Source organism: Pelodiscus sinensis, chromosome 12 (genome assembly GCF_052426305.1).
Source record: "Pelodiscus sinensis isolate ZL-2025 chromosome 12, ASM5242630v1, whole genome shotgun sequence".
Taxonomy (NCBI): Eukaryota; Metazoa; Chordata; order Testudines; family Trionychidae; genus Pelodiscus; species Pelodiscus sinensis.
Window position 1 is genome coordinate 43,977,086 of NC_143063.1, and position 26,232 is coordinate 44,003,317.

General features: G+C 42.8%; 1 protein-coding gene across 1 annotated transcript in view; it reads right to left on the reverse strand.

The window, feature by feature from the left end:
• Positions 1-23,637, reverse strand: part of ZDHHC7 (zDHHC palmitoyltransferase 7) — a 49,679-nt gene extending 26,042 nt beyond the window's left edge. Inside the window, exons 1-3 of the mRNA XM_075939972.2 lie at positions 23,421-23,637; positions 11,014-11,095; positions 3,548-3,870 (exon numbers count right to left, since the gene is read on the reverse strand). Of these exons, the coding sequence (XP_075796087.1) occupies positions 3,548-3,853 (306 nt within the window). The 5' untranslated portion in view covers positions 3,854-3,870; positions 11,014-11,095; positions 23,421-23,637. The remainder of the gene's footprint in view (positions 1-3,547; positions 3,871-11,013; positions 11,096-23,420) is intronic.
• Between the last annotated feature and the right edge of the window lie 2,595 nt (positions 23,638-26,232).

Consider the following 26,232-nt stretch of genomic DNA (forward strand, 5'->3'; position numbering starts at 1 on the left):
ATCCCCAGATCCTTTTCTGCAGAACTGCTACTTAGGCAGTCGGTCCCCAGCCTGCAACAATGCTTGTGAGTCTTCCGTCCCAAGTGCAGGACTCTACACTTGTCCTTGTTGAACCTCATCAGATTTCTTTTGGCCCAAGCCTCTAATCTATCTAGGTCACTCTGGACCCTATCCCTGCTCTTAGTTCTAGAGGGATTAAAATTTGTAAAAACCAATAAAATCTTTTCATTTTTCCACTAATTTAATTCATTCATAAGTGTAATTATCAAAATGCCCTTGATCTTATGTCTTTGTCATTTTACAAAATTAACAAGTAATCACAAATAAAGACCATGCATGATACTTGATTCCAGTTACAAACATTGAGATTATGACTTTTATAATCCCAAAACTGTAACCAGTTTACTTCTGATGAAATTCATGTGGCTATAAAATAATAAATACATTGTCTTCAAATACAATGTCATACTTATGAATTTAGAGACTTTCTAATTTCCTTTACTCTTATTTAACAGTCAACAGTTTCTACTACATAGCTTTTCTTTGGTAATATGGAAAGTTCATTAAGTTAAACATACTATGCTCTGTCTATAAACAATATATTGATCTCGAGGTGTTTTTAGTAATCAGTGCTTAATACCCACCAAACACAAAAACTGGTTCTTCAAGAAGGCCTTGTTTAATGCATGTCATTGCCTTCGAGGAAGAATCTTTCATCACTGGGCATAGAACAGGGGTGGGGAACCTTTTCTAGGCCAGGAATGGCTGACCCACAGAAAAAAATCAATTGGGGGCCACACACAAATGAAAAAAGTCCACAAACCCCAAACCAAAAAACTCACTGACGTGGCCTCCGACTGAGAAGGAGAAAGACATTCCCCACATTTCCCTAGTTGATTTTGTGTGCTCCAGTGAGGCAGCAGGGAACTGGAGTTCCTGCATAGGCTCCCCAGTGCTGGGGGGAAAAGATGAACCTCAGGGGTCAGATCCAGGCAAGCCAGAGGCTGCATCCGGCCCCCAGGCCTGAGGTTCCCCACTCATGGTGTAGACTCAGAACTACTCAGGCAATATCAGCTTTTAATGAACTTCAAAAAACACTTTTTGAAGCATCTTAGGAGTGGCTCCTCTTCTCCCCCCACTGTAGACTGAGTATGCTTAGCAACAGAATTTTGGAAATTAAATGTATTTTAAAACTAAGCAGTGAATACTTGCTACAGTAAACTTCCGATAATCCGGCACCTTTAGGACCTAGGAGGTGCCGGATTATCAAATATGCCAGACTATCAGAAGGGGAGACTATGAGGGGCCTGGGGTGAGGGGGATGCCATCCCAGACCCCTCATAGCACCCCCTTCCGATAGTCCAGCTCTGCCCCAGGCATCCCCGATTCAGCCGCTGCTGGTCAGTTTCAGCAGTAGCTGAATCCCGGACGCCTGCAGCAGAGCAGCTGGGGTGCTGCCAGGTTGGTCCAACAACGCCGCTCCTCGGCGCTACTGGACTAACCTGGTAGCACCCCAGTTGCTCTGCCCCAGGTGTCCCCAAGTCAGCTGCTACTGATACTGATCAGCGGCTGACTCCAAGAAGCCCGGGGCAGAGCTGCTCTGCCCCCGGCTTCCTGGAGTCAGCCGCTGGTCAGTTTCAGCAGTGGCTGAATCAGGACACCTGGGGTAGAGCAGCTGAGGGGCTGCCGGGTTGGCTGACTTCCTGAAGTCAGCCACTGATCAGTATCAGCAGCAGCTGAATCGGGGATAGCTGGGGTGCTGCCGGGTTGGTCCCGCAGTACCGAGGGGCAGCGCTACGGGACCTACCGGCAGCACTCCAGCTGCTCTGCCTCCGGCTTCCCCGATTCAGCCGCTGGCCAGTTTTAGCAGCGGCTGAATCGTGGAAGCTGGGGGCAGAGCAGATCCAATGGTCCAGCTGCCCAGATCACTTCCGGGTTCCTGCTGGTGCCGGACCATCAGGAGTGCCGGACCATCAGATGCTGGACCATCAGAGTTTTACTGTATAATGAATGACAAAAAGGTGCAAAAACCTGAAGTAGTGAGGAGATTACAGTCTCAATTTAAACACTTCTGGATTAAGTCCACTCATCCAACACACTCTAGCATTTAAGCAGCGAGATTTTTCCGAACACACTGAAAATCCCACCGGCTTCAGTCTGGAGCTGAGACACCACCAAGCTCACCTTTGAGACGCATCAATGCTTTCATAGCAAGATTGTCACTACTATTTCTAAGGATGACATTTTAAATGCTAGTTTACAACCTATCCCACTACACAAGAGTTAATCCAGAAATTGAGGAATATAATTTTAGACAACTATTCATGAGCACAACTATTATTGAATTGCAAATAGGTATATTGTTATAACAATATCTGAAAATACACCATTTAGGCTGTCAGAAGCTATTACTGTGCATGTTGACAGAATTGTATTCTAAAATATATTCACATATGCAAATTCAAATTTTGCATGGCAGTAAAACTGGCAATTTGTAATTTTTACCCTACAGAACCATTCAGGTAGCAAGGAACAGATTTATTTACCAGTAAATTCCACTTAACTACATCAAATGCCATTTTAAAATTGTGAAGATGTAACTGCTTAATTTAGTTTTCATATCAAGATACTCAAAGTCACTTTACAATTTTGCTATGTACTCTTTATATACTCTCTATATTGTAAAGCTGTTAGAGACTTGACTTTGTTTAGCTAAATTATACTATTTACAGATTTCCAGGAAGCAATACATTTAGAAATATTATCTAGGTTTCCTATTAAAAATTAAGTAAAGCTATGCTGAGTCTTATTAAAACCATTAATAATTAGATCAGCAGACAGATTAAATTAATTTACTCAAGAAAAATATTCATAACATTTTAATCTCAGATTTATTGAGAGAAAAATACTATAATGCCAAATGAGCCCTAGTCCTACTTAAATATCCCCTCTACAGCGGTCAATTTATTCCACATTTTAACTGACACACAATAAAATTTACCAGGGTTTGACCTATCAGTTTTAGCAACAAGTCTTAAGGATGAGTGAGGTTTTCAAAAGTTCCATAGATACTTCTGAAAACTTTCACTTTTTTATTCATGAAGCAGAAAATTTTCTTACCATATCACCTGGAATAAAACAACTTTAATAAAATTATCTAGATTTGATAATATAGCTCAGGAACCAGTAAAAAGTTGCAAAACAAAACAGGCATTTTAATGATCTTCTATAATGAACTCGAATAGCGAATATTGACTAAGTGACCCTACATTTCCCATTTGTCTTCCTTTCCTTTTCACTTTTTAACCGTTTCTCCTCTGCTTTCCACTTAGTTCTAGACTTGTTTATGACACCATAAAAGAGTAAAATGCTGAAGACTGAGACCAACCTCTGCTTCAATCTATTTTCACCAATTTGCAACTAAAAATTATCCTAGCAGCAGAATATGGACTATCTATAAAAGGGAACTCAGAGTTGCTCACTTTATTCTCTGCAACTGACTAAACATGAAAGAATGACCCAGTTTCAAGAAAATAATCATACTTACAGGATCAGTTAGCATAGTTCTCAGATGAGATGACAGAGCTAGCACTGCCAAACAGTTAAAAAGAACACCATTGATCACAGAGTACCAAAAGTCTTTGGAAGGCAGCAACATGACAAAAGTCACTACGAAATCTGCATAGACAACTAGAAGCCACGTCATAACAGCACAGACCATGCCGCAGCCATCACGGATGAACCATACTCTGTCTGCCATATCGGCTTCTGATGAAGAAGAATCATAGCTGTCATTTTCAGCAAGGAGAGGATGGTGCTCAACGTCACGGAATCTGTGCCCTGATGACTGCATGGTTTTCTGGACTTGCCCTGAAGAAAGATGGAGAAACTATGTTTATGTACAAACAAACCATGAAAAATAGCTGTCAACTTTTATTGTTATGATATGAAAAGAGAATCAAAGGCTTACGTGGGGTTTTCATTACAAATAATGAACTTTCTATGACTGTTTCAAGCTGGAATGTTTCTGTAAGTAATTGAGGACGATTTACAAGTGCTTATCTGCAATTCTGAAAACTGTTTATTGAAAACTTACTATTTCTAAAAATATTTACACTGACTGTAAGACTTCTGTACTGTAATTTTGCAAGTCCCATTACTCCTCATTCACAGTCAATACTGCAGACAGAATATACACACTTCTGGTCTATTCAATCAGCTATTTATGTAATTTACAAAAGAATAAGGGGATTTGTATAATCAGCATGAGTCACACACTACTCGAGAAAAAAAATTCAGGCAGAAGCCTCTGAATTCACATGAATATAAAAAAAAGCTTTAATATTCCTTTAAATTGCAAGTAAAACTGACCGCAGTTGAGATTTTGAATGCTACAAGGACAGTAAGAGGACGAGCTGATTTTAGTATGCTGGCCCAAGATCAAAAACGATATCTATTTTAAAACAATACACAGTGCATGGAAAATTAGGGGAAATACTGAGAATGAATATTTATGTCCAAATGTGTCTCACTTTCTGGTGGCAAAATCTGTCTGTAAACCAGTTGTGTGTGTAAAATTGAGAGGCTGGTTTTCTGTGAGGTATTTTTCCTTCATTTAAAAATACAGGTGTAACCTCTCTACTCTGACCTCCTTGGGACCTGACAGGTGCTGAACCAGAGAATTTGCAGGACCATGGGAGGTCAATGTTGTCTAGCAGCATTACCAAATATCTTAGAAGACATTTAGGGGTAGATTAGAGCTAAGTAACAGCCAAAAACACTGAGATCAAGGACTGGTGTCTGTAAACAAACTTTATGGGACCATGAGAAACTTGGCTACACCCACGATAAGTAAGATATCAGGCTAGCTAAAATCATGCCAGACCACGGATCCTGCTGGACTAGAGTGTGCCAGACTAGAGAGGTTCAACATGTACCAGTAATTTACATACCAATTCCCTTATCTGACACATTTTAAAAGGAAGGCAAATATATTGACTTCAATTTCATTTTTCTGGAATCATTGCAACTTTGAGATGAGGGTGTCATGGAGTGTGGGGAAGTCACTGGGCCCTACACCGCCGTTCGCAGCCGCATATGACCCTCAGCCAGCAGGCAGAACAGTTTTATTGGTTCACAGGGACACAGCATAGCCCAGATTTCTTGTTACAGGAACCAGGAGCAGTCAGTACAATCCACCATGGGGAAAGGGGGGGGGGGGGGGGGGGGGGGGGCCATAGCCCCGCCTCCTGCTTTGTCCTGCTTCCAGGCCCAAGGTGTTATTTGCGGTCACCTGGTCCTCAGGACATGAGAGACTGACATACTTCCACAGTGAGTCATGTCCAGCCTCCCCTCTTCCCCCCTCCCCCCATGCAGATAGAGCTGCAGTGCCCACGCATACACAGAGTCACTGCAGAGCAGCACAGGACAGTAGGAATCACATCAAGCAACAACAAAGGAACCAGTGAATACAAAATCAGAGTGAACACAGTGGACTGCAAAAATGGACAAAATCCCCACTCCGTCACAGAGGAGAAATCTTTAATCCACAATTTTCATAAGGGTTTTAAACATGAAGAGAATGCTGCCTCCCATCCTGTGCCAATAGTGAGAAACAGGTTGGGGAGAGATGCACTTACCACAATATAGAAAACTTACAAATGTAAATGAAGTATGAACTCGTTCATGTACATATACAATGTACCTAGTGGCACATTACTAAGCTGTAAAACCCCTAAAACTTGAAAGGAACATCAACCCTCATACTTCAGGGTATAAACCTGATTTACTGAAGTGATTAGGAAGAAATTTCCTCCATAAGCAGATAATTCCAAAATCTCCTATTTCAGGGTTTCCTCATATCTTCCTGACCACTGCTGATTAAATAGTATAGTTGATTAAATAGACCATTGTTCTGATCCAGATGGTAATTCATATGAATATCCTTTTTACTCTGATGCTGTACGAGTCTCTGGTCAATTTCACATTCCTTTCCCAATTGTTAACTTACAGGAACATAAGTGAGGTCTCATGGTTTGAGCCTGGGTATACATATTCTCCTGCTTTGGAGTACAGAAAAGACAACATTCTCCTACAATCTTGTGTTGTACTTAAAATGATTTGCAGTTTTAAGTAACTATTTATTTTTAGTCATAACCAAGTGACTGCAGACTAGCAGAAAAGGCCAATCTCCTAAGCAGAGGATAAGACCTTAGAACCCAATAAACAGGACTGTGTAGCACTTTAAAGGACTAACAAGATGGTTTAATAGGTGATGAGCTTCCGTGGGCCAGACCCACTTCCTCAGATCAAATAGTGGAAGAAAATTGTCACAACCATATATACCAAAGGATACAATTTTAAAAAAATGAACACATATGGCAACGAGGTTTGTTGCAAGGGAAGGTACCAGGGTTGGTATTAGTATGGTATGTCCTGTGGTTGTTGGTACCTTCCCTTGCAACAAATCCCGTTGCCAGCTTTGTCCACATATTCACTCTGCTGATACCATTATTGGACCCAACCAAGTGAGTTATAAGATCAAGAACACGTATTCCTGCGCATTCAGAAATATAATTTATGCAGTCATGTGCCGAAAGTGTCCATCTGCTATGTACATTGGATAAGCGTCTCAGACACTTCGCCAAAGGATCAATGCCCACGAAACAGATATCAGACAGGATCACAAAGAAAAAACAGTTTCTTGCCATTTCAACCAGAAAGGACATTGTCTCAACGACTTGATTACCTGCATCCTGTTTCAAAGACCTTTTAAGACTTCACTTGAAAGAGAATCCTCTGAACTGTCATTCATGCTTAAATTCGACACTTTACACTCAAATTTGAATAACAATGCTAATTATCTTACCCATTACAACGATAGCTTCCCCAATTATTACCTCTAATATCATTAGCTCACAGACATTTACCTCCTCCCATCTCCCCCTCTGTTCTGAAATTTGATTTGTCCTTTTCATATGTGTTCATTTTTTTTAATTGTATCCTTTGGTATATATGGTTGTGACAATTTTCTTCCACTATCTGATCTGAGGAAGTGGGTCTGGCCCACGAAAGCTCATCACCTATTAAACCATCTTGTTAGTCTTTAAAGTGCTACACAGTCCTGTTTTTTGTTTCAGCTACACCAGACTAACACGGCTACATTTCTATCACTTTAGAACCCAATAGGTTTTCATTGCTTATTCATGGAATAAAATAAAATAAGGCACATAGTTAAAACTGTGGCAGTACAACAAATTCTATTCATTTATTTCCTGTGCATAGATCATCATGATCTTTTATGACATATTGGCATTAGGAATGAATAGTCGTTTACCATAAGCAGTCAAACAGGTGCATTTATTGCTACCTTCTTGATGCCTTGAAATACACCAAGTTTCTGAAACAGGAGAGGAGACTGCAATATTGAAGTTACATGTATGCTTAATGTTATTCCAAGGGAAATAAAATAAATTTAAATGACCTGTAAGACCTCCAAGTTATTTTCTGCAATTTTCTAGTTCAGGAAAGCTATTTCAAGTCCTCTAGCTTGTGCTTTGGAGAGGCTCTTAGTCTAAAGAAATTAATGATTAAGTCTGTACTGATAAATTATTTACAGAGGGAGCATGGACTGCTCCAGAATGTGAAGGGCTACAGTGTTTTCATCTGACGACAGTATTTTAGCCATTACTGTTGACATAGGAGCAGGGACAGATTCCGTGTTGAAGCTTGTCTAAATGCACGTGGCACCAGTATAAATAAAGATGTAATGTTGCACTGATTTAGTTAAACCTATAGGACTCTGGTGTAAAAAAATCTTAGCAGCTATCTTAGTAAAGAAGGAAAGAAACAGGGAAGGGGATGATTTAGTCTCACAGTATAAAAAGTGTTTCCAAGAAAAAATTGCTGTAAGGACACGCAGTAGTAATTCAGATCAGTTCAGGTGGTAAGTTAGCAAGCAGGCCAGTGGCTATTCAAGTCATATGAAGAGATATAAACAGGCAAATAAAAACCCCTGTAGGAAATTACGCTCAGCAATTTAAGTAGCAATTTAATCTTGCAGACACACATTCTGCCTGCTGTTCACATTTCCTATTTTTGTCTTTCAAAACACTGTTTTGTAAACTAGAATATTTTCACACCATACAGCAAGGATGGATAGCAAACCAACTTTAATTTTCCTCAGTTGCTGGTTGCATCATAATCTTAACGGTAAACATGAGGATTTTATATGGGCTGTATTTTTGACTTGTTGATTTTCCAAACAAGATTTTTCTCCTTCCATTAAAATGTTGCTTCCTGTTTTCAGTCCTGATCTATATGGACTACGGCTGTTGTCTCTGATGAACTATCAGGCTACAACAACCTGCTTCGTCATATTGCTGATGAAATGTGACAGGATGGTTTCTCAAGTCCATTGTGAACTTTCTGGAGAGAAATACCAACAACCTGACCTTTTCAACCTGAAAAGGGATGCTTTGATACAGCTCTGTTTTGTGAAAACCTTTGGAAATGTTTGTTTTCATTCCAATTTAGAATGAAAACAAAAATTCAAAAACTTAAAAGTTCTTAAACAATTTTTTTTCCTCTGTCACCTGTAACTAGCTGGGTGGAATGGTAAAATCAAAGTATTATCAACACACAGGAGACAGATTATAGTCTGAACACAAAGTTCCAAAAATAGCATGCAACCCTAGAAGTACACTCAGTCCTAAAATTGCTATTGATTCTGAACTAGGAAAGGCCATGCCGGAGAGAAATTTGAAAGCACAATATTGATTTGAGACAGCTGAGCAGATGTCTAGTATTTTTTCTGTGCTAATGGTAGCCTCCCTATGACCTCTGGGTTTTATTGCAACTTAGGTCATACCTCAAAATCTTGAATACATTTACTGCTTTGTTAATCCAAAACGATACTCTACATTGTCTACACTTACCAATTAATTTATGAAAGATTCACACTTGGGGTTGCTATCAGAGAAAGTTACACAACTATATGCATTTTTCACATGCTCTTCATTTTTCTAGTCTTTATCACTAACTCGGGATCGAAGGATGCCTACACATCACTAACTCTTAGCTATCCTAATTAAAGTGTTCTATCTACTTCCTCTCTGACCCTAGTGTCAGACTGCTCAATGATCTTTGACTCACTTGGTCCAAGGACAGACACTATTAACATAGTGATTATAAATTGGAATGTCTAAATTAAATTTATCCTATCAAGGTAAGTGTTCTTAGATCAGAGCAGTAGTAAATCAAGAAACTATTGGCCAAGTAAATTCTCTTTTGTAAAGTCTTCTCCTTTGAATGCAATACATTAAAAATCCTCCTAGTTACAAATGACAGTAAAGATAGCTGCATTCTAGAAAAAGTCTTGGGAAAACAAACTTCACTTCTCCCATATCATACGTAGTTAAATTAATCTGGTTAGGAAAGGTTTTTCCTTCTAGTATTTAATATTCAATGACAATTCCAAATGACTTCACCTTTGGCTACCAGACGAAACCATTTTTTAAACGCAGTTAATAATGCAGCTCCATACAAGTATGCCCACTAGCATCAGTTATTTGATAACTCTAAATTACTTCTCAAGAACAAGTTTTTAGCTCTCTTTGGCAGCCGTAATATTTACCTATATATTTTAGAAATGTGCACATCTATCTGTTATTGAGTCTGTCTGTTCAAGAACTCCTCCTAAATGGTAAGAGGTATGCGGCTTCATCTTATCCTAACTTAAAGAAAGGTCAGGGTTTGGTTGTGCCAAGAATGCGACTGTTTCCCATAACATGGTAAGAGAGTGGGGCTGAGAGAGGAGAGACACGAAAAGGAATTACACAGAGAGCAGATGCAGCACCAGGGGGAAGGCTGGGAGAAGAGAGAAGACCCCTGGCAGACAGAAGGGGCTGGGGAGAGAAAGCCTCGCCAGATAGGAATCCCTGTTTCCCTTGTCCCCCAATCCTCACTCTTGCTCCCACCCACACCCTCAGTCCTGCCCCCCTATCTCCAAGGCCCTGCTCTGAATCCTGAGCCCCCCACACCGCCAGCCCCTTACCCTGAAAAGCCAAGGCAACACTGGGCAGGTGTTCTAGTGAAGTCATAAGTAGACTATGTGACTGATAACTGGGATTTAAGTTATTTAAGAAAACAACTTCCTGGGAAAACAAGAAGATTATACAGATTGAAGCCTCTGTAAACTGAGAGGCGCTGGTCTGGCAACATCCGTGGTCCAGCAGGGCCAGAGTGGCAGGCGAAGGGGTCAGGGAATGGCATGGCAGGAAGCTGAGGGGGGAGAGCCAGCCAGGGAGGGAGCTGGTAGCGGGGCGGCAAGATATGACCGCCGCTGGTATGCCAAAATCCCTTATCTGGGACTGGTCAGTCCCGAAGGTGTCGGACCAGGGAGATCCAACCTGTACAAGGTTTATTTAAGGAAATACACCTTTCAAGCATCTTTACAAAGAAATATATTACAAAGCAAACAACATGTAATTTACAAGGAGCAAAGCTTTCTGATTTGAAGTTGAATCTAAACATGGTAGGAAGAACTAAAATCAAAGCAAACTTTGTGAGATGTCAGCAGAATGATAATATAATATATTCTGTCAGGAAGTTTACCCATCAAAAATGACTTAGAGACGCATCCTACTTTGGAACTTGTTGAACACAAATTTAAGTACCAAACTTCAAAGACTCCAAAGGACATGTAAATGGCCATGATGACTCAGCAGAAATGAGATGTAATTTAAACAGATCTTTTGGCTGGAACAAAGACTTTAGCAGCATAAAAACCAAACACATCAAAGAAAAAGAGACATACAAAAAAAGAATTCAAATGCAGGATTCGCCCAGCCCATTGCACCTCAAGAAAAATGAGAATAAAAGCTTACAAAGAATCAATTTAATTACTTCAGCTTCCATTTTCAAGTTACAGTTGTAAAACTCAAATAAAACACAGCATTAAAGACAAATGTAGCTTGAGATAAGGTTTGAGCATAACACAAAAAACCCACATACCTCACAAATGTTGTGTGTGTTATTCTGACATCATGCCCTTCCTTCAGGCTTCTAAAATGCACGTGGTCATATTTGATGTAATCTGAAAAGACAGTAAGAACTGGTTAGTACTGAGCTGTTGCTTCAGGGAAACAGTTTTAAGTATGCATAATCTACCATAACCGAAGGACTTTGGAAGTACAATTAGAATAGAATGTAAACCTCTATCATTTATTAAGTAATTTTAGGACTGATTGGTCATGGAATCAATATATAGAAAACCCCACCAACCTCCATTTAATCAGTTAACTGGTTAAACAATGTTTAACCATGTTTAGCCAGTTAACTAATTACATGGGATTTTATATCCCTACTACAGATCACCACTGGCCCAGTTTGAGACACACTTTCCTTAATATAGTTCTTTTTATAGTTAATCTTTACAATAAAAAACTGAGATGCTGAGTAAAAATATCTATAGCATCCTTAACTCAGCTCTACTGGGTCCAAGTACCAATCATCATATTTATGGCTTATAGGTAAGCACATTTAGCATGCCATGAAAAGAAAGGAGAATGTGTCTTGTTTGAACATGACTTACAACAACAAGGATTACTCCACAGTACCCACTATAAGATTCCTGATATAGCAGTTATATCATTTAATTTGGAGCCGTCAGATTCATAAGTCTCGGTAGAAATATGAATATTCTACGTCCCCTCCCTCAGCCTTCCCCCATGCTCAATGGTACTAAGAGCCATGTGGCCTCCCCTGGGCACAGTGGAGAAGCAAGGCTGCGGAGCAAAGGTAGGGAGCTGTCTGTCCAGAGGTGCCTTGGGCTGCTTTGGAGCGGGCAGCAGCGGGGCTGGGAAGCAGAAGGCCAGGAAGCAGGGTAGCCTGACTCCGTGTGTGGCAGCTGCTTCACAGCCTCCCTCTGCCCATTTGGTCCTGGGCACCTCGTGATGCAGCTGGGAGCTGCTTGAGAAGAGCAATGGGAGGCAAGGCCTCTGCTCCTCTCTCAGTGAGCCAGGGTAGAACCACAGGATCGAGCCCTGGGCAGAGACGCACCACAGCCTCGAGTAGCTCAGATCCCGAGAGGCTGGGGGGAGAAGGAAAAAGAGAGGCCGGGGGGAAGTTGAGATGCCAGGGCTGGTGCAGCCCTAGCACTCCCCTCCCCAGCGGCCAGTGGTGAGAGAAGCTGGGGCTGACGCAACCCAAGCCCTCTCCAGCGGCCAAAGGGGAGAGCTGGGCCTGCCTATCCCCAGAGACAAGGGGCACCACCCCCTAGTACTCCTAAAAATGAAAACACGAGCCAGATGGATTTCCAAGAGAAACAGGAAATGACAGGTTTCTTAACAAATGTGTGTATCTCTTTAAAAATCGGAAATGTAAGCAGATGCCTAACTATATGGGATTACTGGATTTTTTTTGTCGTGCCTATATACAGGTTGAACTCTTCATCAGGACTCTCTGCTTTGGTAAAATCCATGGTCCGGCATGGATGTTTCAGGACCAGAGAGTCTTGGCAGAGGGCCAGCAGTGAGGATCCATGAGGGGCCGGCAGGAGAGTGGACTGCCTGCAGAAAGCTGATGGCGGAGTCGCCCAGCACAGGCAGCTGGGCTGCCCAGCAGGGCTGGAAGACATGGCGTGTGGTTGCCCAAGGAGCCCCAGCACATGCGGCTGTCCAGAGTCCCAGAGCACAGTGCGCACAGTGCCTGGAGCCCCAGCACCAGGCTGCCCAGCAAAGCCATGGCAGTGATGGCTACCCAGCAGATTGGCAGGGCAGCGGGGCCAGCAGGAGGTGGGGAGCCAGCTGGGAGGCAAGCGGCCAGAAGTGCCGGTGGCAGGGGTACAAAAATGACCTCCCTTAGTTTGGCAAAATCCCTCATCCAGGACCAGTTAGGTACCAAAGGTGCCAGATCTGGGAGGTCCAACCTGTACTTATTCTTATCTTTATTATATTAATTCTCACAATTTATATTTATATTCATTAATGTGAAGGTGAGAAGACAGGTAAGGTAATGTGTCTGAGGTCAGGTCTGCCCTAGACCTGAAAGGTCGGCTTAAGGTCCTCAACTCCAGCTATGTATTCTACATATGTATTCTACATAGCTGGAGTTGGTTTACCTTAAGTCGAGCTTGGCACTGTCCACACTACAGCAGCAAGTGCTCCTGTCAGCTTTCCTTACTCCTCACAACTGCCAGGGAAGGGGGGAGATGATGTTGCGGTTAACTGGGTAGCCGTTAACATCCCTACTGTAAAATATTTTGTCCTTTCTGGGGAAGGGGAGGGGGGCAGAAAGATTATCTCCCTGGCCTATCTGTTCTGCTATCCCAGAATTTGGTCCCTTGCTCCCCTGGCATACTGTCATTGGAAGAGGAATATAAGTGTTTGGAAAGCACTTAATATCTTCTAAAGTGCTAAGTGTTCTCATAGCTTTGCCCAAGACTACAGATTTACACATTCGAAGTACACAGCTCAAGAAAGGGAATCCCCTGAACTGTCATTCAGGCTAAAATTCGACACTCTCCGCGGGGGGCTGAACAAAGACCCCAACTACCTTACCCATTACAAAGATAGCTTCCCCAATTATCACCTCTAATACCATTAGCTCACAGACATCTACCTTTCCCCACCTCTAATATCATTAACTCACAGACATTTACCTTCCTTCCCCTCCCCCCCCCTGCATCCTCCTCCTGTTCTGAAATGTGATTTGTCCTTTTCATATATGTTCATTTTTTTTAATTGTATCCTTCGGTATATATGGCTGTGACTATTTTCTTCCACTATTTGATCTGAGGAAGTGGGTCTGGCCCACGAAAGCTCATCATCTAATAAACCATCTTGTTAGTCTTTAAAGTGCTACATAGTCCTGTATTTTGTTTCAGCTCAAGAAATTGTGTTCTCTTACACTAAAATTAAGTTTTAGTCCAATCAATGTTTTCTCCAAAATCCTCAAAAACCTTTGTTTTGTGCAAGAAAACACCACAGATACACAGTATGATCCATGCATAACCATTTGCACAAATAATGAATCAACACCTGATTCCAGTTTGGTTAGCAGTCTTGTTTCCACTGGGAATATACCCCCCCAACATAATTTGTATCCCACTGTTCAGTGAAATTCTGCAAATCCAATTGCAGACAGATCACAGGAATAACAGTGACATTAAGTCACGTGACTTCTAGGCTGCTTAAATAGGGATTACAAAATAAAAGCTACTTTAAAAAAAGATATTGCTGATTAATTTAAAATTAATAATTACAAAAAAAGTGTTATTACACAAATGACTATTCCAATTACTTGAAAAGCTTAAGACTTTCCAACAGCATTGAGCCATGTCTCCACTTTCCTTACATATAAGCAGTTGCTGGAAAGCTCCTTTACTCCCTCACACTCTGCAATCCACAAGACTGCAGCACTATTCGAACACAACAGTAATGCTCTGGCAGGTCATTCTGTAAAGCTGTAAAGTGATTTACGTAAAGCCTACCCGAGTCTTAAAACAAAGCTACCTGCAAAGCACAGGACTGGAGTAACAGACTTCTAGTTAACGGAAAGTAACAGATTAAACTTTGACCTTTCAAAGGCAAAGTGCTGCAGTATTTCATACCTGAAGGAACGCGGCACTGCATATAATTCCAGTGGAGGTATGGACAGTAGACAGCAACTGTCTGACACTGATAAAAATTCACCTTCACAATGGCAGACATGTGATCCTGATCCTCAGGCTGAGACAAAGCTCAAAGAATCATATAAAAATCTCTGTGCAGAGAGATTAAGTTACCGAGACAGAATCAGTGTCTACTTTAGTAAAAGGAAAAGTCACTTTTCATTATGCCTCTCTAAGATCCAGGAAAGACCCTTTATTAACAAAGTCAGCTCTGGCTTGCTCTAGATACTGTTCTGCACTTGACTCACCTATTATTGAGTATTTACGCCACATACAGTGTGACCTTGAATATTGGGTAACAGAATAAGCAATAACAGAATAACTTGGTTTTCTATAACTGAATTTCAAAAAGGACTCTCCCACTCCCCATGTAACCCTTATATAAATGCTCATCTCTGAGACCAAGAGGTGAATTTTGATAAGAGACTGTACACTTTTATGGTAAAATTTAGAGAACTATTCTAAAGTCCCTTTTGCCAGTCTCTTATCACCACTTTGTATTGTTTCATTCTACAGCAGGTACATACATTTAAGTAAGGAAACATTAGAAGTTTTCCCTTTTATCTTTAAAAATAGGAATGCTTGCCCACTCCCCAACTTTCCAAAAAAGCAACAGCTATATGTCACTTTTACAACTATCTGATTTTAAAAATGGCTATATCAGCTGTACCAAGAACATTAAAAACTTCATCACATGACTGCACGTGCTTTTATGTTGGCAACCCATTAAAATTGCCACCGAAACATCAAAAACTCTGAACAATTACACAAAACGAAGCTAGAATTATCAAAACATATACAGTAAAAGCCTGGTTATCCAGCACTCACTCAACAAGAAAGCTCAATTAACCAGCATTTCTGATATCTCCCAATACAAATCTAGTAACTGGGACTAGGTTACTGCCCAACAGGTTATGCAATTGCACATTCTGAACCCTAGCTTTATGCAGAAGACAAGTAAGGAAACTGAAATCAGGGGCTTGTTCAAAAGAGCAGTTGACGCATGTCATTACAGAGTTTAGCCAATCTTCTACATCTATAATGATAATTGATGTAGATAACGATCCTGAAGTGCCTTTTGAATCAAAGATTAAATTATATTAGCATAGTTTTATCATTAATTGTATTTTTAGTGATCTGGTTGTACACTGTGTGCTGCTCACAGTGAATGTAGTCTCATAAGATAACCTACTGTACAGAAAGTTTTTACTTTACACACCTAAGTGTTTCGAGAAATCAACCACTCTGCAGCACTCTACTACTACTGATGTGGTGAATACGGGCTTACTATTTTATACTTAATTGATTTTATTGTATTCGATTAACAGCACACTCCATTCCCCAAATGTTCCCAATAGCAGACCTTTTACTGTCGCAATTTTAAGGTATTTATAAATGTCACCTATCACCAACAAACCTGACAACTTTAGAATACAAAATTAGCCTTACATTTAATGTAAATTCCTACATCATATTTTGTCCCTGAAATGATTCAGTGAAGTCTGTTAAGACCTTGACAGAGGACTAGTCTACCATGGTGCATTAGTCTGTACAAGCAAAAGTGTAAATTCTAATGTACACTAGTGTGTCACATACTACCTGTCCTACGTGGACTCTGACATGTACTAAGGAACTTTTACTGTGTATAAGCAATGTAGTCCAATTTCAAAACACTACTACATTAAGATACACCAGGGAACTTTTACTGAATGTCAGCAGGGCCCACAAAGGACAGTTAATGCATGACAGGTGAGTGTGCATTAGAATTTGCGTCTCTCCTGGTGCACATGAAGGCATCGCATAGACATGCCACACTGCAACCTGAAACTGTAGTAAAAGGGATCTGACCAGCAGGGATGTGGGGTTTCTACTGAGTACACTGACACTGATTCTACAAAATACAACAAACAGCAAAAACAACCCAAGTTATAATACATAGAAGGTAGGGTAGTAGGATGTCGTGAAGACTAGAACTTTGACAAGGCTCAAAAAAGAGCAAGATACATTCATGGAGGTTAGGTCCATGGTAATCAATGGCAAATAAATAAATGGAGATATACCTATCTCATAGAACTGGAAGGGACCTTGAGAGGTCATCAAGTCCAGTCCCCTTTCCTCACTGCAGGACCAAGGACCATCCCTGACAGATTTGTCCCAGATCCCTAAGTGGGCCCCCCTCAAGGATTAAACTCACAACCCTGTTTTTAGCAGGCCAATGCTCAAACCACTGAGCTATCCCTCCCCCAGCCAGGATGGGTAGGATTGGTGTCCCTAGCCTCTGTTTGTCTGGATGACCAGAGAGGGATCACATGACAATTACCTGTTGAGTTCACTCCCTCTGGGACATCTAGTATTGGCCACTGTCAGCAGACAGGATACTGGGCTAGATGAACCTTTGGTCTAAACCAGTATGGCCGTTCTTATGTTTTAGTCCCCAGTCTGTTTTCACAAACAACAAAGATTCAGGTACAGGCCTTCCTCGCTATAAATCCAAGATACATTCCAAAAAATCTTGGACTTATAGAGAAACAACTTAAAGCAGGGAATTTTCTTCCTGTGGCAGACTTCCATTTGCGCAAATTGGTTGGGTTTTTTCGCGCGACTTAAAAGCAGGAAATGGGAGTACTTATAACACATCAGTTCCTATAAGCATCAACAACTTTAGTGTGGAACAGATGTATACTGGGCCAACTTATACTGGGGATGTTCTGTATACACTAGGGACATCAATGTTATTGGTTAATCTTGTTGACTACACACTATGGACGTAAGAGAGCAGTCGATCAGTTGACTACCCTATAAGCTAGTTGAGTTGACTACTCACATCTCACCCCCCTTTGCTGCCTCTATACAAGAGGCAGCAAGGGGGAGGAAGCGGGAACCTCTTAAAAGCTGGTTCCCCCTCAGCACCGTCTCCACCCTCCACTGCTGCCTGTCAGCAGCTTGCCCCCCTGCTCCTACTGCGTTTTAAATTGCAGAGCCGTAGCAGAGTTTGGTCTCGGCATGAGCTGGTACTGAGCCGGGCTGTCTTCCCTTATCAAGTAATCGAGCAGTTGATAACATTTTTATCAACAACTCAATTACTAAAATAACCCAATTTTAACGTCCTTACTACACACATTCCCCCACTCTTGCTAACTCTATCACAGGCACCCCCTTGCTGCCTCTATCATAGGATCCGCCTAATCCCCATCCCTGCTCCACTGCTTCTGATACAGTATGAAGGGGGTAGGTTGGAGCCAATATGCACAGGGAGCTGGCTTTCAAGCACGCTCTCCACACGTGCCAGCTCCATGGACCTGCTTTCCCCCACCCCGTGCTGCCTCCTACACAGGTAGCGGGTTGGGGGGAGCAGGCAGGAACCGATGCTAGGGGTTCCCTGGGAGTGGAGTTGGACTGCACTGGCTGCCACCCCCACACCCAGCGACTATTCAATAGCCGTGTAACCACTAAAATCTCATGCGGTTACACAACTATTCAATTACACACTAATATCCCTAGTACGCACTGGCCTGGGCAAAAAGAGAGAAAGTGCCAAATTGCCATTAGCTTAAAAATCAGAGTCCTGACAGCGTCCCTGCCCCAGACAGCTATAAAAATTCAGTGTTTCTTCCTCTTAACCAACAATAGGAAAATTCATTGTGTGCTTGTATTGCTAAATGTACAGGTAAAACACAGAGCCCCAAGCTGAGTTTTCACAGGTCTATATTTACCTTGATAAGTTTAAGATGTAATTTTAAATCTATGGACATCTCATCTCCATCTATTTCCTATTCTCATTCCATATGCAAAGCCTTGGCCAAGTTCCTGTCAACAGCTAAGTATCACCCAGCTTGCACATTGCTAGAAACACCAATTACTTTAATCTCTTTTCTGGCTTCCCGCCACTTTTTCAGTCCCTCACCTGCCTTTTTATCCACTCCCCACAGCAAAGCATCCTATACAAATCTTTCAGTTCTCTCTCTGCTTCTCTTTTCCCTACACTTTTTTTCCCTCCCAATCTTCTCTAAGGCCCGTAGCCATAAAAAGTGTTTAGGTTCCTCATTTTTAATTATTTCATTAGAAGTTAGGATCCCAAATACCCTTGTGAATCTGGGTCTCAATTCCTTTGGTGTATTTAGAGTCCATTCCCACCTCTCTGGTACATACCTTCCTCCCTGTTGTCCCCTAATCTAGTCTTGTACTCCCTCTCCTCTTAATCCCATGTGATTTAAACCACTTCAGGAAATCTCTCCCTATCCTTATCAATATTTTCTCCACTAAGTTGTTTTCTACACTAATATTTTTCCTGGCATACTGAATTTTCCTTGTCTTATTTAACATATGTAGAACAAAGGAGCGTATCTTCATTTACATAAAGTACTAAATGAAAGTGTTAAAAAACGAACATAAAATGAGGCATGCTGGGTCAGACCAAAGGGCCATCTATCCTGCCCCCCAACCGTGGCCAATACCCACCCAGAGGGAACAAAAAGAACAGGTAATCAAGTCACCCATTTCCAGCTTCTGACAAACAGAGGCTAGGGACACTATTCCTACCCATCCTGACTAATCCTCCATTAATGTATCTATTTTTTTTTTGAATCCTGTTCAAGTCCTGGTCTTTACAATATCCTCTGGCAAGTAGCTCCACAGGTTGACTGTGCATTGTGTGAAGAAAAACTTACTTTTGTTTTAAGCCTGTTACCTATTAATCTCATTTGGTGCCTCTTGTGTTATGGGAACAAGTACATAACATTCTTGAGTTATGGGAACAAGTACATAACTTTTCCTTATTTACTTTCTCCACGCCAGTCATAAATTTATAAGGAAGACAAGCCCCTTCTTGAGCCCACTGTGTAGTCCAGCAGGGGGTTTAGACTCACGACTTTGGTGTTATTAGCACCATGCACTAACCAGTTGAGCTAGCTGGGCCAGCAGAAGGGTTTTGTGTCCTTCTGTGCTAGGTCATCAGCTCTGCACAGTAGTGCACAAAACATTTCAACTGCTACTGAAATCAATGAAAGTTGAGGTAGTTCGGCATCTCACAGCATTACATCTTTAACTTATTTTTAAATCTTGAAGCTGTATCCACAAAAGTAAGAGAAAGAGTTAAGTGGGATTGTGCTGTGAAGTTATCAGTCCAACAGAGAAAAAGACAATGTACTACTAATGGAATTTTTTTCAATTTAGAAATGACAAAAACCCACTGACAGCAGTATCCTTCTCACCATGATGTTCTCCCTTCTGCTTCTGGACCTGAAACAGTCCATCCTTACAAAGAATACTAAACTATATAATTCACTACCAAGGAAGCATATTATTTACTAACACAATTATCTAGAATTTCTTCTATTAAAACAATTTTTCTAAAATTACCAATAAATGTTCAAAAAGTTGTCAGCCCTCATTATATACATTACAGCTCTGAGATTACTTGTTTTTATGCAGGGTTTTAGAATGCATCTCTATAAATATATCTTCAAGTTACATTACTATAATTGAGATGCAATCATCATAATCCTAAAAATATTGTTTCATTGAGTCTATCTCCTTCCACATCTTTTCAGAGTTTAGATATGCTATTGTCAAATCCTCTAATAGATATTAACCAGAAGACCTGATGTACTCACGCTGCCTGTACACACAATCAACAAGGGCTTTGGATTGACTGAAACTCTTGAAATTCCAGACTTATTGCAGTCTAGGATTATGACACAGGGCTTAATTCTGCACTACCTTTCACCTATTATAGAGCATTTACACCTGTAGTATGTTACCTTTCTGATTTGGTAGCATTTGATACAAGTACTAGCCAAGGTGTACGGCATCTGAGAAACAAACCCAGAGTTGATAACTCACTGAAACAAGGCAGTTCACATTTGTAACAAAATTTTACTCCACTCTTCCATAGGTGGGACAGAACAGTTGGAAACCCCACGCATAAGACTTCCTCCATAAGACCTCAATCACAGCAGGGATGTGGCAGAGGGGATAGCAGATCTGCTTCTGCATAGATCCACCAACCTAGATTCAAGTCATTGGGTTACATTAGAATGTACAGAGCAGACAGAGAGAGGCATTTACCCCCAAAAGAACATAGTGCAGGCTACATCTCTGGGCTGTAAACTGGTGGTTGACTTTAGGTCTTAAGATTGTTCAGAAACCTTTTTTTTTAAATCAGATTCAGGTAGACTTGACTTCCTCAATTCACATTCCAGGGGGCTAGAAACTATTTTTAAAAAGGCAGCAGCTTAAATTCTGCAGCAATGGCCAGGAAAAAAAAAATTCCACTTACTACTACTGAGTTGGTGTGTCAAAATCCTAAATTACAAATTTTAACATACCAAATCTTTTACAAGTTTACCCGTATAAGCTAAGGGCTTATCATTTGAATGTGGTTTGTCATATTGACTGACTGTACTTTGGAACACTAAGCTGGCAACACATTTTTCTGTCTATTAACCCATCAGTGATCTTTCCTTTCAAGATTCAACAAGACAACAAAGATCAAAAAGTTGAACTATTTTCACAAGCATGTCAAATTACTCCATTTTCAGTATTAATCTATTAGTAGTAGTAATAGCAGCAAGTGTCATTATTACTCATTAAAAAACATCAAGCATTCTGTTTTCAGAACACACCAGACAAGCAAAATCTGTTGGTTCTTTTCCATGCTTCACCTGCATCTCAACTGCTGTGCCAGACTATTAATTTATTCCCCTTGGGAATTAATGCCTTCATAAACCACACGTAAGAACTATTTGATTCAAATTCACATAGCACAAAGTATTTGAAATAAAAGTCAAAATGAGCAAGTTGAGACAATAAGGTGAGACAGACATACAGTAAGGTGATTTGACATGTGTTTCTTTAGTATGGGTTGTCTGTTTTTCTACAAATCTGACAAATTACATACAGAATTCTCAGACTGAGCCAATATTTCAGAAGATCTTCTAAACCTGTTATGAATGCACATAGTCCTGTTAATTTCAGTGCAATTACCGGTACTTATGTTCTTGAAGCATAGGTGTAAGTATCAGGGCATATGTTTATACATTCATATCTTCAGGAAACCACAACAAAGTGATGAAGTCACAACTTAGGGTCTAGACACCATAGTACCCTATGCAGTATATAATAAGCAGGGTAAGCCCAGGGGTTATCAAACTTCATAGTGTAATTCACAATACAATTGTATTATGGATACCTCACTTGCACTTGCAAGGAGGGCATGGATTGTCTTTCTAGTTGAGTGCTCATGATTTAATCTCTCCATTTTGTGTGTTCTGTTCCTCCCAGATGGAAACAGAAAGGCATCTCCATTTAAGAAGCTAACCCTGTGGACCACCAGTAGCACTGCCCGGACCAGTTTGAGAAGCCATGGAATAGAATGCGAGGTGCTCCAAGGAATTACAACTTCTTCATCTATTTCAGCACTAGTGCATTGTGTAAGAGAGGTTTCAGATATCTACTACTTACAAGGGTGCCATTTTTATTAACTGTGATGTTAGCACTGTTTACTTTAAATCCTTTTATTTTTCAATTTTGATTAGAGCATCAGCATGAGATTAAAAGTCTCAGACTAGTTTCTTATTCAATGGCTGCAGAAACTGAAAATATAATTGATGTTATCCAGTAGACTGAACCAGCCAAAGAGAGCAGCAAATATCAGCTGACACACACACTCTACTGTTAATTGTAGTTACCAATAATGGGATTTGGGAGATAGATTTTTTTTTTGGCAGGGTAGGAAGGAGGAGAATGGAGAGAAGACCTAGCCATATCTGACATTCCATTGATTACACTCAGGTCCCTTCCAATTTCACCCTCTGAAGGAATGAGATGTAGACACTGCCCTAGGGTTTAGGGAGGGAGCAGGCCCACTGCCAAGACATGTCCTATCCTTTCTTCAGAAGGGGAGTAACAGCAGAGCCCTGTCTAGCAACTTGTGGAAGGGTACTCCAGAGGAGGCCCAACTTGTAATGCGGGTGAAAACTGCAAAAGCAAGTGAGAAACGGAAAGACAGCACAGGGAGATGGAGGCCAGTTGAATGGGAGAGGGGAAGCAGGAGACAAGATAAAGAGGAGCACAGCAAGGTGGGGAAGGGTTGGGGCAGCAGAACAAGACTGGGGTAGAGCACTTCAGGAAGGAGGGCAAGAGGAAGCGGTGGTGAAAAAGAGCAAGGGGATACCAGGGGACAAAGAAACCAAGAGTGGGGGCAGGAGAGGGAGCAGATGAGTGAGGACTGAGCGGCTGGCCAGTGGTGATTGTGGAGCCTGGGGGCAGCAAAACAGGGAGAGGGGCTGGCTGGTGAGGGGAGGGGGCAGGGGCAACAGAGCAGGGCGAGGGGTTGGCTGTTGAGGGAGAGGGAGCTGGGGCAAGAGGTAGGCTGGTGGGGAAGGGACCTGGGGGCAGACACCACAGGGGAGGGGACGGCCAGCAGGACAAGGCGAGATGGCAGGGACAGCAGAGTGCGGGGGGGGGGCGGTAAAGGGGGCAGAGCGAGGCAGGGGGCTGGCCGGCGGGGGAGGGGCAGAGGGAGGGACTGGGGTAGCAGAGCAGGGGGAAGGGAGCTGGGGCGGCGGGGCGGGGGGAGGCTGGCCGGCGGGGAAGGGAGCTGGGGCGGCGGGAGGAGGAGGGGGGCGGGGCGGCGGGCTAGACACCACAGGGAAGGGGCCGGCGGGGGGGGAGGGGGCGGGGTGGGGACGGAAGCCGGGAGGGCCCACGGGAGGCCCCTGGGCGCGTGCCGCGCCGGCCCCGCACTCACCGCAGCCGGCCCCTCCGTGCCGGGCCCCCGGCGGCTCAGAGGGCAGCGCGGAGCCAGGCGCCCCGGTGCTGCTGGCGCGGAGCGGCTCGCGCCGGGGCCGAGCCCATGCCGGCGGCGCCCCTGGCTCTGCGGGCGGCGGCCGCTCGGAGCTGCGGCACCGGAGGCTCGGCGAATCCCGGAAACCAGAGAGGGCGCGGCCCCGCGCCGGAAGCGAGACTCCCCTCATGGCGCATGCGCCCCGGCCGCGCGGAGCTCACGGGAAGACGCATGCGCACTACGGCCGGTTCCCCAGCTGCCTCTCGGAAGCGCGCGTGTTCCCCCGACTGGCGGTGGAATGTACACGCCGGGCAAGGGTTAGGCAGTGCGCATGCGCTCCAGCTGGCTTGTCTAAGCAGCTGGATCTAGGTACATTTCATAGAAGTGGAAGGGACCTGGAGAGGTCATGGAGTCCAGTCCCCTGCTCTCAGGGCAGGACCCAGCACTGTCTAGGTAGCTGTCTGTCTAACCTGCTCTTAAATATCTCCAGTGATGGAGAGTCCACAACCCCCCTGGGCAATTTATTCCAGTTTTTAACCACCCTGACAATTAGGAAGTTTTTCCTAACGTCCAACCTAAACCTCCCTTGTTGCAATGTCAGTAACTCTGCATAGAGTTAAATTAAGTAACTATGCAACAGTCCTACCTGGCTCTACTGCATCTTGTATGTGAAATGGGAGGGTGGGGTGAGTGGGTGCTATAGATCAGTTTCTTATTGCATGATGGGTGGGATGTGTTATTTAGTGCCCGGAGCGAAATATGTAACGAAAGCAAGCACATACTATAGATTTACAGAGGAATGAGGAATTAGGGTGCCTGCATTCAGTATATTTATCAGAGCAAGCTCTTTTGCAGATATAGAAATGCACTAGATAAAAGGTTCTCAAGCTGGAAACTGTGAAAGGTTGACATGAGACCATGACCTTTCTTTTGGGGGCGAGTGTATAGACATCATAAACTGTTCATGGTGCACTGACTTGTATCCACCATTAGTAGGCCCTCAAAAGGTTCCAGAGCTTACAGTACTTACTAGGGCTGTCAATTAACGTGCATTAATGCCTGCAATTAATGCAGGACAAAATTAACATGTTAAAAAAATTAACACACGTTAATCGCAGACGTTTCTGTGTGGCGCTCTCTCCATGCCTATTTGCTCCTGCCCTTCCCCCCTTACCATCTGTGCTGCTGCCTCTCTATCAGAGGCAGCAGCATGGGGTTGGGGAATGGGCAAGCAGATCTGGTGCTCATAGGAAGCCTGCTTAAAGTCAGCTCCTCAAAGGCGCCGGCTCCTGCGCCCCCCTTCCCCAATTCTTCCTCTAATACAGAGGCAGCAAGGCAGGGAGAGTGCGTGTAGTCGATAGGAATAACTGATAAACCTGAGTTTATCAGTTAATCATTTTTTCATCCCTAAACTAACATCCCTACCCTGTGGAGCTACCTCCCCCTCCCATTGGCTATGTCTACACTGGCCCCTTTTCCGGAAGGGGCATGTTAATTTCAACTATCGTAGTAGGGAAATCCGCGGGGGATTTAAATATCCCCCGCGGCATTTAAATAAAAATGTCCGCCGCTTTTTTCCGGCTTTTAGAAAAGCCGGAAAAGAGCGTCTACACTGGCCCCGATCCTCCGGAAAAAGCGCCCTTTTCCGGAGGCTCTTATTCCTACTTCAAAGTAGGAATAAGAGCCTCCGGAAAAGGGCGCTTTTTCCGGAGGATCGGGGCCAGTGTAGACGCTCTTTTCCGGCTTTTCTAAAAGCCGGAAAAAAGCGGCGGACATTTTTATTTAAATGCCGCGGGGGATATTTAAATCCCCCGCGGATTTCCCTACTACGATAGTTGAAATTAACATGCCCCTTCCGGAAAAGGGGCCAGTGTAGACGAGCCCATTGTGTATACAGCCGCTCCCTGAGTTGCGAACGGTCGAGTTTCGACCGTTCGCGCTTACGACCAAAGCTCCCATGGAGCGGTCGTAAAGGCGGTCCCTGAGTTACGAAAGTGACCCGTGCTTACGAACAGCGCGGTCGCGTGTAACTCAATGGGGTCTGAGTTACGAACAGTTCGAGTTACGGACCAAGTGTTGGTCCGTAACTAGTTCGTAACTCAGCGAGTGGCTGTAAATGTGTACTTGCTGAAAATTTCAGCAGTCACACATTTATCAAAATACATTTTAACATCCCTGCTCTGAAGTGTTTGTAACTCTGAACAAAACTCTCACGGTGGTTCTTTCAAAAGCTTACCCCTGAACATTAACTTAATACGGCTGTAACCCAGAGGCACTAAGACCACTAACAAGGGAAAATAAAATCTACATCTACAGCCTTAGCTGAGAAGCACCAGGCTTTTAGCTCATGCAGTAAAGGCACATGGCTTTAGCCCCTTCGTTTGCACGTTCAATACTTTCTGCCAATGATCGGGCTCTATCAGTTGTACATGTAGGGGCTTGTCCAGGATGAATTCCTGTAAGATCTCGTCAGAAGCTTCAATCCCATCCTGCCGGTGACCGAGTCAACTCTACACAGTTTTGCAATTTTACCATGCAGAAGTAAAATGCTGCTTTGAATCATCTTAATTCAAACGAAACAAGGAAACAAAGATCATATTGGTCCAAATGTCAATGGTCTCAGCAAACCAGCAGCCTATTACCAAGTTTCTTGTAGGTTTCAAGTGAAAGGAGAGATTCAAGAAGGGTTGTAAGGTAAGATAAAGGTGGGTTTTGTGGATGTTTATGGGGAGCTCCTCCAAAGCATAAGCAGTAGCCTGGGAGAAAGTACAATGGT